The 14,568-nt window shown below is 37.6% G+C and overlaps 1 protein-coding gene and 1 long non-coding RNA gene across 2 annotated transcripts in view; both read left to right on the forward strand.

Annotated features, from left to right (window-relative positions):
- Positions 1 to 14,568, forward strand: part of LOC308689647 — a 1,235,845-nt gene that overhangs the window by 797,125 nt on the left and 424,152 nt on the right. The window lies entirely within an intron of this gene.
- Positions 6,170 to 10,666, forward strand: LOC308689620 (E3 ubiquitin/ISG15 ligase TRIM25-like). Its single transcript, XM_081363437.1, has 6 exons — positions 6,170 to 6,812; positions 7,351 to 7,446; positions 7,534 to 7,767; positions 8,443 to 8,596; positions 8,720 to 8,761; positions 9,331 to 10,666. The coding sequence occupies exons 1-6, from the start codon at positions 6,240 to 6,242 to the stop codon at positions 9,864 to 9,866; spliced, it is 1,635 nt and encodes a 544-aa protein (XP_081219563.1). The 5' UTR covers positions 6,170 to 6,239; the 3' UTR covers positions 9,867 to 10,666.

Genomic DNA, 14,568 nt, shown 5'->3' on the forward strand with positions numbered 1-14,568 from the left:
CGCACGCTATTTGTTTATCCAGCACTGGCTTTGGAAATAACAATGTCCACAGACAAGGTAGAGTATGTTGCATGATTTTATTAAAGTATGATGTATTTCGACATCAGAAACGAAGAAAAACAAACAAACCTATTGTAACGCTTGCCGTAAAGCAAGTCTAATTTGTAGTTTCTTATGTCTCATTCGAACTACAGATCAAAGCGAATGCAGAAGTGCCATTACAAGTTGATGAACCACTGACAAGCTTTCTGATTTTGAGGCAAAACATGTTTTTGAATGGCAGTAACACAATTGCTGTATTTATATTAGAGCTTGCATTCAACTATAAGTGTATCTTTGCCTGCCTGGTTTTGATCCCTTGTGTCACATGATATAGTTCAGTTGTAATGTATGTTGGGGCTTAAGTGATTATCAAAAACAAATATTATTATAAATATATTAAATTGACAGAGAAATGTAATTGACTAATATACACATATTCTATATACATATAACTATTAAAATTACAACATACGTTTCACTCAGCTAAATCCTGACTTGCCTCCCCTTTTCCCACTTAACAAATCATCTACATACATGTACATAAATCTCAATGACTCATGTTTCCACACAAGATGCCAAACTACACTGTTTTAAAAAGCAAGTTAGTATTCAGGGAACAGCAGTCAGTACTGATGATGGACCGAATAAGTAGAGAAAACATGTTCCAGAAGGGAGTGCATTTGTCATGGGATGGTAGATCAGTGTTAGGCTTAGTAGAAAGTATGTTGTTTGTGTAAACTGGTTACAGAATTGAGATGTAGATGTAGATTCAATTTATTGTCATTACACAAGTACAGGTACAAGGCAACGAAATGCAATGTAGATATAGATATGTTGACCTCAAGATATGTTGAGCTCGATGACAATGTTGTCTCTCCTTATCATCTGCTCCACAGTAATACAGCAGTAATGCCTTTATGAACTTCTTCACTTGATTGATAATATCAGGGACAAAATTATAACTATTCAGCCGTCTACTACAGTATCGCATCAGGCAGTGCATTGTAGTCTCCCTGAGGAAAATTTTTATTAATTTATTGCTATAGAAGAGGAAGAATTTACTAAACTCGTTAAATCATCTAAATCAACAACATGTATGTTAGACCCTATACAGACTAAGCTACTGAAAGTGATGCTTCCAGATGTCATAGATCCTCTTCTTAATATCATTAATTCGTCTTTGTCTCTAGGATACGTACCAAAAACCTTTAAGCTGGCTATGATTAAACCACTTGTTAAAAAACGCAATTTGATCCTACAGAATTAGTCAATTACAGGCCGATCTCGAATCTACCTTTTCTGTCAAAGATACTAGAAAAGGCGGTATCCTCACAACTATGTTCCTTTTTAGAAAGAAATGATATCTGCGAGGATTTTCAGTCAGGATTTAGACCGTACCATAGTACCGAGACAGCTCTCATTAGAGTCACAAATGATTTGCTCTTATCATTCGATCGTGGTTGTATCTCGCTATTAGTGTTACTCGATATTAGTGCTGCATTTGACACTATTGACCATAACATTCTTATAAATACTCGAACATTATGTTGGCATTAGTGGAATTGCACTAGCATGGTTTAAATCATACTTATGTGACCGCTATCAGTTTGTAGCAGTAAATTAAGAGATGTCTTGTCGATCACAAGTTCAGTATGGAGTACCACAAGGCTCAGTACTAGGACCGCTGCTGTTCACTCTGTACATGCTACCATTAGGAGATATCATTAGGAAACATGGAATTAGCTTTCACTGTTATGCTGACGATACTCAGCTCTATATTTCTTCAAAACCTAACAAAACCTACCAATTCACAAAATTAACGGAATGCATAGCTGATATAAAAAACTGGATGACTCGTAATTTCCTACTTCTAAATTCTGAAAAAACAGAGTTTCTAATTATTGGACAAAAAACTTCCTCACGTAATAATCTAGAATACTGTCTAACACTTGATGGCTGCTCTGTTAAGTCTTCGTCGTCGGTTAGGAACCTGGGTGTGCTCTTTGATACCAGTCTTTAATTTGAAAGTCACGTGTCTAGCATCTGTAAAACCGCATTTTTCCATCTTAAAAATATATCTAAATTACGCCATATGCTCTCATTGACAAATGCGGAACAATTAGTTCATGCGTTCATGACCTCAAGGCTAGATTATTGTAATGCTCTACTGGGTGGTTGCCCTGCACGCTTAATAAACAAACTACAGCTAGTTCAAAATGCAGCAGCTCGAGTTCTTACCAGAACCAGGAAGTATGACCATATTAGCTCCATTCTGTCAACACTGCATTGGCTCCCTATTAAACATCATATAAATTTTTAAATATTGCTGATTACTTACAAAGCACTAAATGGTTTAGCTCCGCAGTACTTGAGCTAGCTCTTAACGCATTATAGTCCTTCACGTCTATTGCAATCTCAAAATTCCGGCCAGTTGATAATACCTTAAATATCAAAATCGACTGCTGGCGGTAGATCCTTTTCCTATATAGCACCAAAACTTTGGAACAGTCTTCCTACCATTGTCCGGGAAGCAGACACACTCAATGTTAGGCTGCATAGATTAGGTCAGCCGGAACTGGGAACACCTCCCATAAATCCTGATGTACTCGTTACATCATAAAAAGAATGGCATCTACGCTAATTTTAGTGTCTTTTGTTTATCCCGAGGTTTTCCCGCAGCCTGCCGTATCCAGGCCGTATCCAGATGGAACCTGCACCTGGACCCGATGACAACGCAGTGCTGGAGGGCCAACTAATCTCTCCCCTTTGAAGGAACCCTTTACCACTCTACAAATAAAGCGTTGTCGGGATAATTTCGGTTTTGCGTATCTACCCCGAAGTGATCAAATTCTGTATACATTTTTTTTAGGCCAGACAAGTAGTTTGTTAAGGCTTGGTTTGTAGGGAATTACAAACCTGCACACATATTCAAATGCTCATAACTATAGAATTAATTCTTGATGCGCACGTGGGCACCATCAGCGTTTATCAGTTTCACGTTTAAAGTCTGTGTAGAGAGAACGGTGTCGTCTTAGCGGCCCCTAATTTAATAACTAATGATCGTTGCGACGGAAGTGAATCAATCAAAAATAACTTTAGCTGGAAAATATCTTTATTCAATAACCGCTATAAAGCCAAAACAATCCCTGTTACCTTAAATTATCCGTTTATCACTGTAAAGCCGCTTTGAAACAATCTACATTGTTAAAAGCGCTATATAAATGAAGATGACTTGACTTGACTCCTTACAGCCCAGGATTCTCTGCAAATACAGCTTCATGGATCATACTGCAAATAAGATCATTCACTTTGAATTAATCATGTACATTCAGATTATCTTTACACAGTTTTTGAATTGGTGTGTATGTGTATATGGATGTGTATGTGTATGTAAGACACATTCTGGCAGAATACAAATAAAAGAGTAAAAGAAGCAGGATGCTTTCTGGAGCAGAGTATAATAGAGCAGTGCTCTATATCACCAGCGCAAACGCTTGTGTAGCAAATTAGCTCAAAAGAAATATTGGTAACACTTTACAATAAGGTTCATTAGTTAACATTAGTTAACTACATTAATTAGCATGATCTAATAATGAACTGCACTTAAATACAGCATTTATTAATCTTTATCAATGTTAATTTCAACATTTACCAATACTTTATTAAAATCTTGTTAACATTAGTTAATGCACTGTGAACCAACATGAACTAACCATATATGACTTTTTATGTTTATTAACTACATTCCAGGAAGTTTGCGGCTGAAGGTTGGAGCCATTCCCAGCCGTTTCCATGGAACAATTTCCATGTACTCCCTCAAAGGCTGTCAGCTTTGGAGAGATCAGGGCCGGGTTTCCCGATAACGATGTATCTTAGCTCTTAAGAGCGCTCTCTATGTGCAATGTTACGAACGCTCGCAGCAATTCCACGAGCGTTTCCCAAAAATGCACTTAACATGAACGCACGAGAACGCGTTTTACGTGCTACTTAAGAGTCGCTGTCCATTCGCGAAGTGCTGTAATATAAACTTATATGGAATCGTATTCTGAATGTTTAGCCTTAATTATTAGGTTTAACCTAATAATCGTCATCTGTGGATTAGCAATCAAGACAAGTCTAAAGTGTCCATTCAGTCGGAGATAACCTACTGGCAAAATGTATGAACAAAAAAACAAACAAGAAAAGATACCTTTCAAAAAAGATTAAATTAATGTAGGCCTAATTTTAGAGGAGATAGAGCGAAACAAAGATGTTATTTTTAACAGATTTAAAGGACACCATACAAATAAGGAAAAACAAAACATCTGGGTGGACATACCGGGGTGTTCAAAGATAAGGGAAGGCGGTCTGCAAGAAATGCCCAATACATGGCTGGTTTTCGTGCATGTCAGCAAGTCTTTGACAGATTTTTTTAAATATATTTTGCCCAGTCTTTGAAGCATATTTCCCACATTACTTCGTTCTTTTATGATTTTTTTTTAGTTCATTCATTTAATTTAGATGTGTATTTTTAATTCCCTTTTTTAATTTATACATTCATTTAAACAAAAAACAATTACAATAAAGTGTACAATAAAAAAGTACAATCAAATACTTACTTTGCAGTGTAATCTGTTAAATCTAGATAAAAGTGTAATCTGCCGGTTGTCCTGCAGGTGACCTCGTAAATCTGTCTTCTTACGATGCACTTGGGGATTTAGGATTACTCCAGAGCACTCGTAGTTCTACGAAGATTTTCAAGTGCTACTTAAGTTACGATGCTTTTGGGAAACAGACCATAATATTAAGATCAGTCGTACGATCATTTTTACGAACTTCTTAGGCTTAAGATGCTTTTGGGAAACGCAGCCCAGATCTGGCATAATTGCTGTTCTCTTACGTGAGGTCTCTCATACTGCGTAATATCTTACGCTAGGGGAAAAACTCTTTTCCGCGAGATATTGAAGCCAAAAATTATCCTTAATTTTGAAATAATGTAAAACGCGTTGCGGCAGCATGCATACATAGGCAAGACGGCTCGCGCACCTATTGGCTGCCCTGCGGCAACTGCAGCAGCCTATCGAGAGAGGCCCTTATTGGATCTGACATCAAGAAGAGTTTTTCCCCTAGCGTAAGATATTATGCAGTACTCGTTCCCTCTTCTAGAGAGAACCGAGGTTACGTTTTATGGTTAATTACCAGGGACCAATGTTTCTTAAGCAGTGAATGTATACAAGTATATATGTATAATATAATAAATATTAGATAGTTAGACTGACAGTGTGATTGATTTTTACAATAGTAGGCTAGTGATTTAGTGTTATAACTTTTGACAGCAGTTTCTTAGAATACATTTTTGTTACTTGTTCAGTGAGTTGCAATGTAGACCTTCAATATTTAACATCATTAAATATCTTTCTGTCAGTAAAGTTAATCAAAGAACAAAGGGAACAGAGATTACTCACTGCTCTTGACTAAATAAATTTTGTAGCTTTAATAAGAATTAGTCTATATTTAATTTATAATTTATGCAGTGCAGACTGTTTGATAACTTTGTTAAATTTCTGTAGCCAGTAAGGGCACAGGTAAATATGACATTTATTTTATACTATTGTACTATTGAGACAATAACACGTTTGCAGTAATACAAAGATGTCACTATTTCATTTTGTAAAAAATATTACTTTAATTTAAAAGCACTGTGCATTTAGTTGTTGAGAAATACACATTTCAGCATTATCACTAATCTGTGTGCATTTTACTTGAGAACCAAGCAAGTTGACTCATGAAACCATTTGTTTATTATATCGCAATCGCATATCACAATATTGACCTCAATAATCGCAATATGACATTTTCCCCAAATCGTGCAGCCCTACTAAAAGCCCAAAAAATTTTATTATGATTTCATGGGGACTTTAAGTTGGTAAGTGAAAACTTAAAAAATATCTTTTCTTTTAACTTTTTGTCAGTTAAAGATAATAAACAAATCTTTGAGTCTTTGATTTTCTTCCATTTCACAATGGAATTTGGGGTTGTAAAAACTTAGCAAGAATGAGGCTCTTCAGTGCCAGAAATGAGGAAGCTACTTTCCAGACACGCCTGTTTTGCACACGTCACTCAAACACAGAACCAGGAAACAGGAATCGCATGAGTTCAGGGAAACTGAAGTGTAGTTGAGCTGTTGTGTGTTTGTGTCTCTGTATTCATGCGGTAAAATGGCCAAAATTTCAGTGGATCAGGATGAGTTCCTGTGTTCAGTGTGTCTGGATCTCCTGAAGGATCCAGTGACCATTCCCTGTGGACACAGTTTCTGTAAGATCTGTATTACAGGCTGCTGGGATCAGGAGGATCAGAAGAGAGTCTACAGCTGCCCTCAGTGCAGACAGACCTTCAGTCCAAGACCTGCTTTAGCTAAAAACACCATGCTGGCTGAAGTGGTGGAGAAACTGAAGAAGACTAAACTTTCTGCTGACTGTTACGCTGGAGCTGGAGATGTGCAGTGTGACGTCTGTACTGGAAGCAAACACAAAGCCGTCAAGTCCTGTCTGGTGTGTCTGAACTCTTACTGTCAGAATCACCTTGAACAACATGAGAGTTTCTTTAAAAGAAAGAGACACAATCTGACTGATGCCACTGGACGACTGCAGGAGATGATCTGCCAGAAACACGACAAGCTCCTCGAGGTTTTCTGCCGCACTGATCAGAAGTGTATATGTCTGCTATGTATGATGGATGAACATAAAAACCACGACACTGTATCAGCTGCAGCACAGAGGACAGAGAAACAGGTATGAACATAAAGGGGTCCATTATGCTTATTTACAGGTTCATAATGTTGTTTATGGGATCTACTGGAATACATTTACATCATTTAATATAAAAAAAAACTCATTCAATTTCTTTAAAACCCGCCTTCCGAAAATCGCAGTCTGCTCTGGTTAAATACGCTCGTAATGATGATTGACAGGACTGAATGCTCCTCCTGAACGTTTGTAACTTCAACATTTGACCTGCATAAGACTGCATGGTTCAGAAAGCAGTCATAATAGAAATAGTAAGAACAGAAGATTGAGGTTGTAAACTTTTGTGTTCTGTGTAACAGGTGTCATATCTTCAAGAGAAAATAAAACAAGTTAGGAAAGACATGAGGATGAGTAAACAATAAAATAATGTACATTTCTGGGTGAACTATCCCTATAGAACTAGGCACTGATGAAATAATGCTGAAACCTATAATCTTACCATGCAAAATCTTTAGCCTCTCAGTCTCATGTTATTGATGTGTCACCATATTTGATTGTCACCTGTCATTGGTTTGTCCTTTAGCACCAGCTGAAGGAGACACAGAGGTCGTTCCAGCAGAGGATCCAGCAGAGAGAGAAAGATATTCAGCAGCTGAGAGAGGCTGTCGCGTCTCATAAGGTGTGTGTGGAGAAGAAGAGAAGTTTGAGAAGTCTCAGTCAGGACTCACTGAAGACACTGTGTGATTGTGATGTGTGTGTGTAACAGCGCTCTGCACAGACAGCAGTGGAGGACAGTGAGAAGATCTTCACTGAGCTCATCCGCTCCATTGAGAGAAGCCGCTCTGAGGCGACACAGCGGATCAGAGATCAGGAAAAGACTGCAGTGAGTCGAGCTGAAGGACGACTGGAGCGACTGGAGCAGGAGATCAATGATCTGAGGAGGAGAGACGCTGAGCTGGAGCAGCTTTCACACACACAGGATCACATCCATTTCCTGCAGGTAACAGAGATCTAGAAGAACAGGGTCATAGTGGACTTGATCACGAGACTCACAGAGAAACATTTCATGAGAGCAGAATGAGCTGTTGACTGAAGTGTTGATCTGTGTGTTTGGTTATTGTATCATCATCAGTCAGACTTTCATCTTATCATCTACTTTTGAAAGCTCTGGAAATCTCTATGAAAATATGTTCCAAGCTTTCATTGTCTATGAAAATATGTTCCAAGCTCTACAATGTTGATGTTCACTAATATTTCAACTTTTTTTTTTACAACAATGTGGAATCCATGAACTTGATGGTGCCAGTTTCCCCCAGCTAGATTTCCCATCATCTCTTTACATATCTTTTTACAATCTTTGACTTATCCTACACATTTTTTGTAATTATGACAAAAAACAGATCTTAAAACCTTTTATAATAATTTTCATTAACATTAACGAATTTGACAGTGAACTCCTCAAACAGGAAGTAAGGCTGTATATTAGCGATGCTTCAGCGTATTTAAACCACAAAACCTGACCTTGAGATCGTGTCCTAAGAGTCCTTGTGAATTTCAGAGCCACAAACTACTCAAAAGTCATATATAATGGTCAATCTACTCGTTGCTTTTGAACTGCTTTTCCTGGTCAAATCTACTGACATGTGACGCCATTGAACTTTTCTGTTTTCTGTAGAGTTTCCAGTCTCTCTCAGCTCCTCCCGAATCTACAGATGTAAATGACAATCCCTTCAGTTCTCTCTCCTCTTTTGATGTCGTGAGAGAATCTGTCCTTCAGCTGAGAGACAAACTGGAGGATTTCTGCAAAGAGAAGAAGATCTCTGACAGAGGTAAAGTCCTGGAGATTCTGCTCTCAGAAATGATCCTCCATCAGAAATGTCTTAGGAACAGATGCAGGGATAATTTTCTCTTGACATTATAATCACACTCTTCATGTCTATTGATTTCCACAGTCACCCACATTGTTCCCAGGACCAGAAACGATTTCCTACAATGTAAGTCACTAAGAAAACAAGCAGAAAAACATGTTTAAAATAGTGTGTTCATGTTTAAAATAGTTACAAAATAGATGTAGGAGACGATAAAAACTTATACCACTAATTGTAACCAGCACATATGTAAAATGTTACCTGAGAGATATAACATTTATATGTCTATTTATATATAGAGAGTGTTTAGAGAGTAAGAGACAAAGAAAAGAGGAGACAAAGAAAGAGTGCCCCCCAAAAAGAGCCACAGAATAATAGAGACAGAGCAACTGTTACAATCTTCTTCTATCCCTTCCTTGAACATGTGACTGTAACTCAAATGTGAGACGTTCAAACTGACCAATCAGATATTTACAACTTCCCTCATCATACTAAAGGTGTGACAATTCGTATGTACATACATCTTGGCCTGCAGGCCTATGATCACTATCATGTCTTTAGGAATTCCAAATGGTCCTTAGGGTAGAAAGAGGGGGTTGAAAACAGTAAAGCAAATATCTTTGATTATTTTCAATCCTACAAACATGATTCAGAAATTCATAATTCCTGATTCTGATGTGTTTTATTTCCATCAGATTCCCATCGGTTCACTCTGGATCCGAACACATTGAATGACTGCCTCCGTCTGTCTGAGGGGAACAGAGTGATCACATTCACTGGCAACGTCCAGAAGTATCCTGATCATCCAGACAGATTTGATGATGTGTGGCAGGTGTTGTGTAGAGAGAGTGTGTGTGGACGCTGTTACTGGGAGATTAAGTGGAGTGGTGATGATGGTGTGTTTATATCAGTGTCATATAAGAGCATCAGCAGGAAGGGACGGGGTAATGAGTGTCAGTTTGGATGTAATGATCAGTCCTGGTGTTTGATCTGCACTTCTTCCAGTTCCTCATTCTCACACAATAACATACTGACTGAACTCCCTGTAAAGTCCATCAGCAGTAGAATAGGTGTGTATGTGGATCACAGTGCAGGAACTCTGTCCTTCTACAACGTCTCTGACACAATGAGCCTCATACACACAGTCCAGACCACATTCACTCAGCCGCTCTATCCTGGGTTTATTCTTTATCCTGGGATTCGGGTTAGATCATTAGTGAAACTGTGTTGATGAATCAGAATTGACTGTAGAGAGATTCTACCCATAATGCTTTGAGCTGCATGGTAAATAAGTAACAGTGAGATGTTATAGTATACTACAGTGAAATAACATGTAAGAATAAATGTGTGTAATGAACCCTTATAAACAGGAAGATCAGTGTGTGTTTGTGATTCACGATGAGTGACGGTGTGTATCTGTGCTTTTCTCAAACTCTATGGGCCCGCAACTCTATCGGCGCAATGCGGCACCAGTTGCAACAAGTGTTTTTTGTGGCATTGTGCTGTGTGATAAAACTGCACATTTTAGAGTGGCCTTTTTTTGTGGCCAACCTAAGCTGATTTGTGAACAATATTTGAGAGAAATAGGTTTGTGTACATAGAAAAAGTCTTAGATCTTTGAGTTCAGCTCATGAAAAATGGGGGCAAAAAAAGTGTTCCGTTTATAATTTAATCAGCATCATTGCACCTAATTTATTTTCACTGACTGCAAGATAGGCATGTTTGTTAGTTTATCGCGCTGCTCCCCCGAGGAATAGGGTTCTGATGCCCACCGACGTCTACATTATGAAATATAGGCTATATTGTTGTCGTCTCAACTTTTGATTCTATTTTTCTGTTCTAAAAGTTTATTCTATTCTGTTTAAAATTGACTTTAACATATTTAATTTTTGCTTTCGTTAAAATTAACCAAATTCTGTTGTAGCCTAATAGGCATATTTAAAAAATAAATAAAAATAGTTTTTTGTTCTAAGTTTGTTGTATTCTGTTTTGTTTGTTCATTTTTGTTGAAATAATGAAGTGTTTTTTCACAAGACTTTGTGCTGGTGTTTTTTTAATGTTCGTTCAAATAATAGTCTAACAATAGCACGTATCGTTTGTTTTAAATAACATTAACCAAATTTTCTTTCTTTATTTAATAATAAAATTATTACTTTATAACACCAAATCTTAGGTTGTTTCATTATTGTACAGTGAAAGTCAATAGCTCTTTTTTTTTTCATGTTTGTTGTAGGCTTATTTGGAAATTACCATAATTGTACAATATTCATATCCAATATTCTAATGGCTGTTTACGTTCACTTAAGACATAACCAACTGTTACTTTACTCACCAAAACTGACATTTTAACATAATTCTGTGCGTTTTTGACCATGCAAGCGCAAAAAGACACGAAAGAGAGCTCAATTCACTACTTGACACTGCATGACGCATACTTAGCATTGAGGTACTATCAGAGTTTTTGTTAATATTTTCAATTAGAAAAATGCCTTATATTCAGGTGTGCAGAATTATAAGGCAAGTTTTCTTTTACAGATAAAATAAGCCAAAAAAGAGATTTAATTCAGACTTAAAAGTCAAAAATTATTAAATGCCCAAGACAAGGATACAATACTAATGCAATACTAGAGATTACAGTTAAAGCATGACCATTGGACAGTGAAATGCTCATTGGGTCAGCAGGGTCAGACAAAAGCAGGTGGAGAAGAAAAAACACATGTTAACTGCAAAAGAATTAGGAATTAAGGTGAAGAATTAAGTGTGAAACCATCAGGAACCCTTTAGTCTTCAGCGCCACCATTTTCCAGAACTGCACCTACCTGGAGTCTCCAGAAGAGCAAGGTGTCAGGATATCAGAGACTTGGGTTAGGTAAAGAATCCTAAAAATGTACCCCCTCTTAATAAGGATCACAAGCTGAAGTGTTGTGAAATACATGAAGACTGTTTTTTTTAGACTTTATAGACAGACAGATTGAGAGTGACTCTTGAAGGACCAGCACCAGATCCTCTTCTACCACTGTTTGAAGAATTCATCTTCCAGAATACGTTTTAATAAGTTTTGGGAGTTTATTTTTAGTCCATCTCCTACCCTGAAGTCCATTTTGCAGAGATGGACTAAAAATATGGAATCGTCTCGTGTCGCCGCTGCGGCTGGTTAGGGCAAAAACTCCTTTTATCACGTCACATCGCGTGTAGTTAGGACACAATGTTAATCGTAAACAAGACCGAATTCAACGTGACTCTTATTTTGAAATGTCTCATTCTGCACTGTACTGTTGCAGCTGCTCGTTCAAGTATAGATGAGGGAGATAAAAATATGCTTCCTTACAACCGTCTAAAACATATTCCTAAATAAACACTGTTAAAGTAAACATTGTCAGAATTCATCAACATTACTTTATAAGCAATCGCTTGGAATTAATGTGTGCTATCAATTGTTTGTGAACTGAAGAAGTCTGAAGCGCTGCTGCGCGAGACTGTAGAATGCGATGTTATAATTTTCCACATTGGACATCAGTTCTGGATGGATTTCTTCCCAAATCATCCCTCCCTAACGTTTTCATAAAATGAGAGTAGATTCTCGTCATAGATTTTGTCTTTAAAAACAGCTTTTTTGTTAAGTTATCGTTCCATTCTCGTCAGTGGAAAAAATGTAATTGATGAAAATGATTCATAATGTTTCTGCTGAGTAAAAGCAACTCACTAGGGGTGCAGCGGATCCTGTATCTGTAACAATCTCTTTATCTCATTACTTGAGAAGACCGTTATTTCTATTTTACCGTCTAGCTATCGATTTTTCTTCGTAAATATCACTGAAAAAAATATGGCTTGTATAGATAATATCATTATTTGGTGCGGTTGTGCTTCAGGCGACACTAGTTCGGATTTCCAGCTCGGGGACTTTTCGTGATCCGATAAATAATTATTTAAATAACTTTTAGTTAAAACAGTAAGGGTTTCTATGCATTTTGGAAAATTATGGAAATTGTTTGGTTTTTAATTTAAAAAATAATAATGTAACCATTAAAACTGACTCCAAAAAAATTGAAACGGGAAAAAAAAGGAATCCAGAAAAAATTAAATGGAAATAAATAGGTTTTTTTTTAATGATTTTTAAAATGTATTTCATAGGGCTCTAGCAGTTTTAGTCATTTTTTAAATGTATTTCATAGGGCTCTAGCAGTTTTAGATTTCAATTTGTAACAATTATTTTAAATTAAGTCATTTTGTTAAAGGTTTTTTTATATTGACAAATGACATCCTCCAGGTTCTTCACCCTTTCGTCTTCTCCCTCCTCTCTCAGTTTGTCAATGAAGAACAAACGATGATGAAGAGTTAAAGCGCAGTATGCATGTAACGGGATCTTAGACAGTTTCATGATGTTCCTATAAGCTTCATGCAGCAGGACGGACCTTTGTGTTTTAATCTTCTCCAGATCACTGAACATTTTTTCTTCTATTTCTGTGTTTCTGTTTGCAGGTATTTCTCCAATGTATCCATACTTCTCTTTAAGTTCATTAAATGACATCTTGATTTCGCTGGTCTCGGTCACATGTTTTTGGTAGATGTGTTGGCTGTAATGACACTTCCCTGTACACACAGTGCAGTGGTCGTCTTTCATGACTCCACACCGTGAGAGACTTCTGGGAGAAACCCACCAGCAGGGTAAATCATCATGACAGGTCATGACACGTTTGTTGACTGATTTTGCAGCTGGTTGCTTTTGAAAGCGTGGGGATTTTTTTTGTGAAATCTCTGTTGACTGTAAACTCAAAGTCTCTCTGTTACGCCCCGTGACTCAAAAAAGGGGACGCAACAAAATAAAGGGGACATAAGAAAGCCAATTCGTAAAGAAACGTTTTTATTCAGATAAGATAAATATACAAAAACTATGTACTGTAGTAGTCAAAAGTCAGTAATGTCGTGCTGGGTGTATGTGTGAGAATGTAATGTGCTGTAGTGTCGTGATGCATGCAAAAAGAAACATAATCAAACAATAACGAAAGCAATCAAGTTGGCCGCCCGCGCCCTCTGCCATCGAGCTTGCTTCTCTTAAAGAGGCAAGGGAAATTAGGCACAGGTGTCACGGATGCAACCAGGTTACGGGGGGGCAGAGTCATCCGTCTGCTACTGGGAAAAACCCAATGAAGACCCAGGTCGTCACACTCCTCCCCTTAGAACAGGGATCTGTTAAGAATCCCTGCAAACAAACAACAAACAATTGAAACAAAAACATAAGCCCCATACAGAAAAAAATTTATGAAATACCAAGGACAGCAACCAGAGCCAAAAGTGCCTTTTTTTTTTTTTTTTACACCAATTTAAGCAACATTCATAGGGGAACGTGACAGTGCGTCTGCCACAACGTTTTCAGACCCTCTAATGTGCTTAATATCAAGGCAGTAAGCCTGAAGAAACAAAGACCAACGTATCAGCCTTTGGTTCGGACAGTGAAGAGAGTTTAAAAACGTCAATGGGTTGTGGTCTGTATAAATGACAACAGGTTGACTTGAGCCAACATAGATGTCAAAATGCTGTAACGCCCAAATCAAAGCTAGAGCCTCCTTTTCCACCACGGAATAATTTAGCTGGTATGAGTTGAACTTGCGCGAAAAGAAGCTGACAGGCCGAACAACCCCCTGTTCATCAGTCTGTTGGAGAACAGCTCCCGCTCCAACCTGACTTGCGTCAACCTGCAAAGAGAATGACCTTTCAAAGCAAGGAGCAGCAAGGACAGAAGACGAACACAATAAAGACTTAACATTTTCAAAAGCTAGCTCACAATTTGACGACCATATGAACTTTGTTTTGGCTTTCAAAAGATCGGAAAGTGGTGCAACAACTGACGAAAAGTTACAGCAAAAGGAACGATAATAACCTACTAAACCCAAAAAACGCATAAGCTCTTTTTTGGTAGTAGGCGCAGAGTATTC

The sequence above is a fragment of the Scardinius erythrophthalmus genome (assembly GCF_964197995.2).
Source record: "Scardinius erythrophthalmus genome assembly, chromosome: 4".
Classification (NCBI taxonomy): domain Eukaryota; kingdom Metazoa; phylum Chordata; class Actinopteri; order Cypriniformes; family Leuciscidae; genus Scardinius; species Scardinius erythrophthalmus.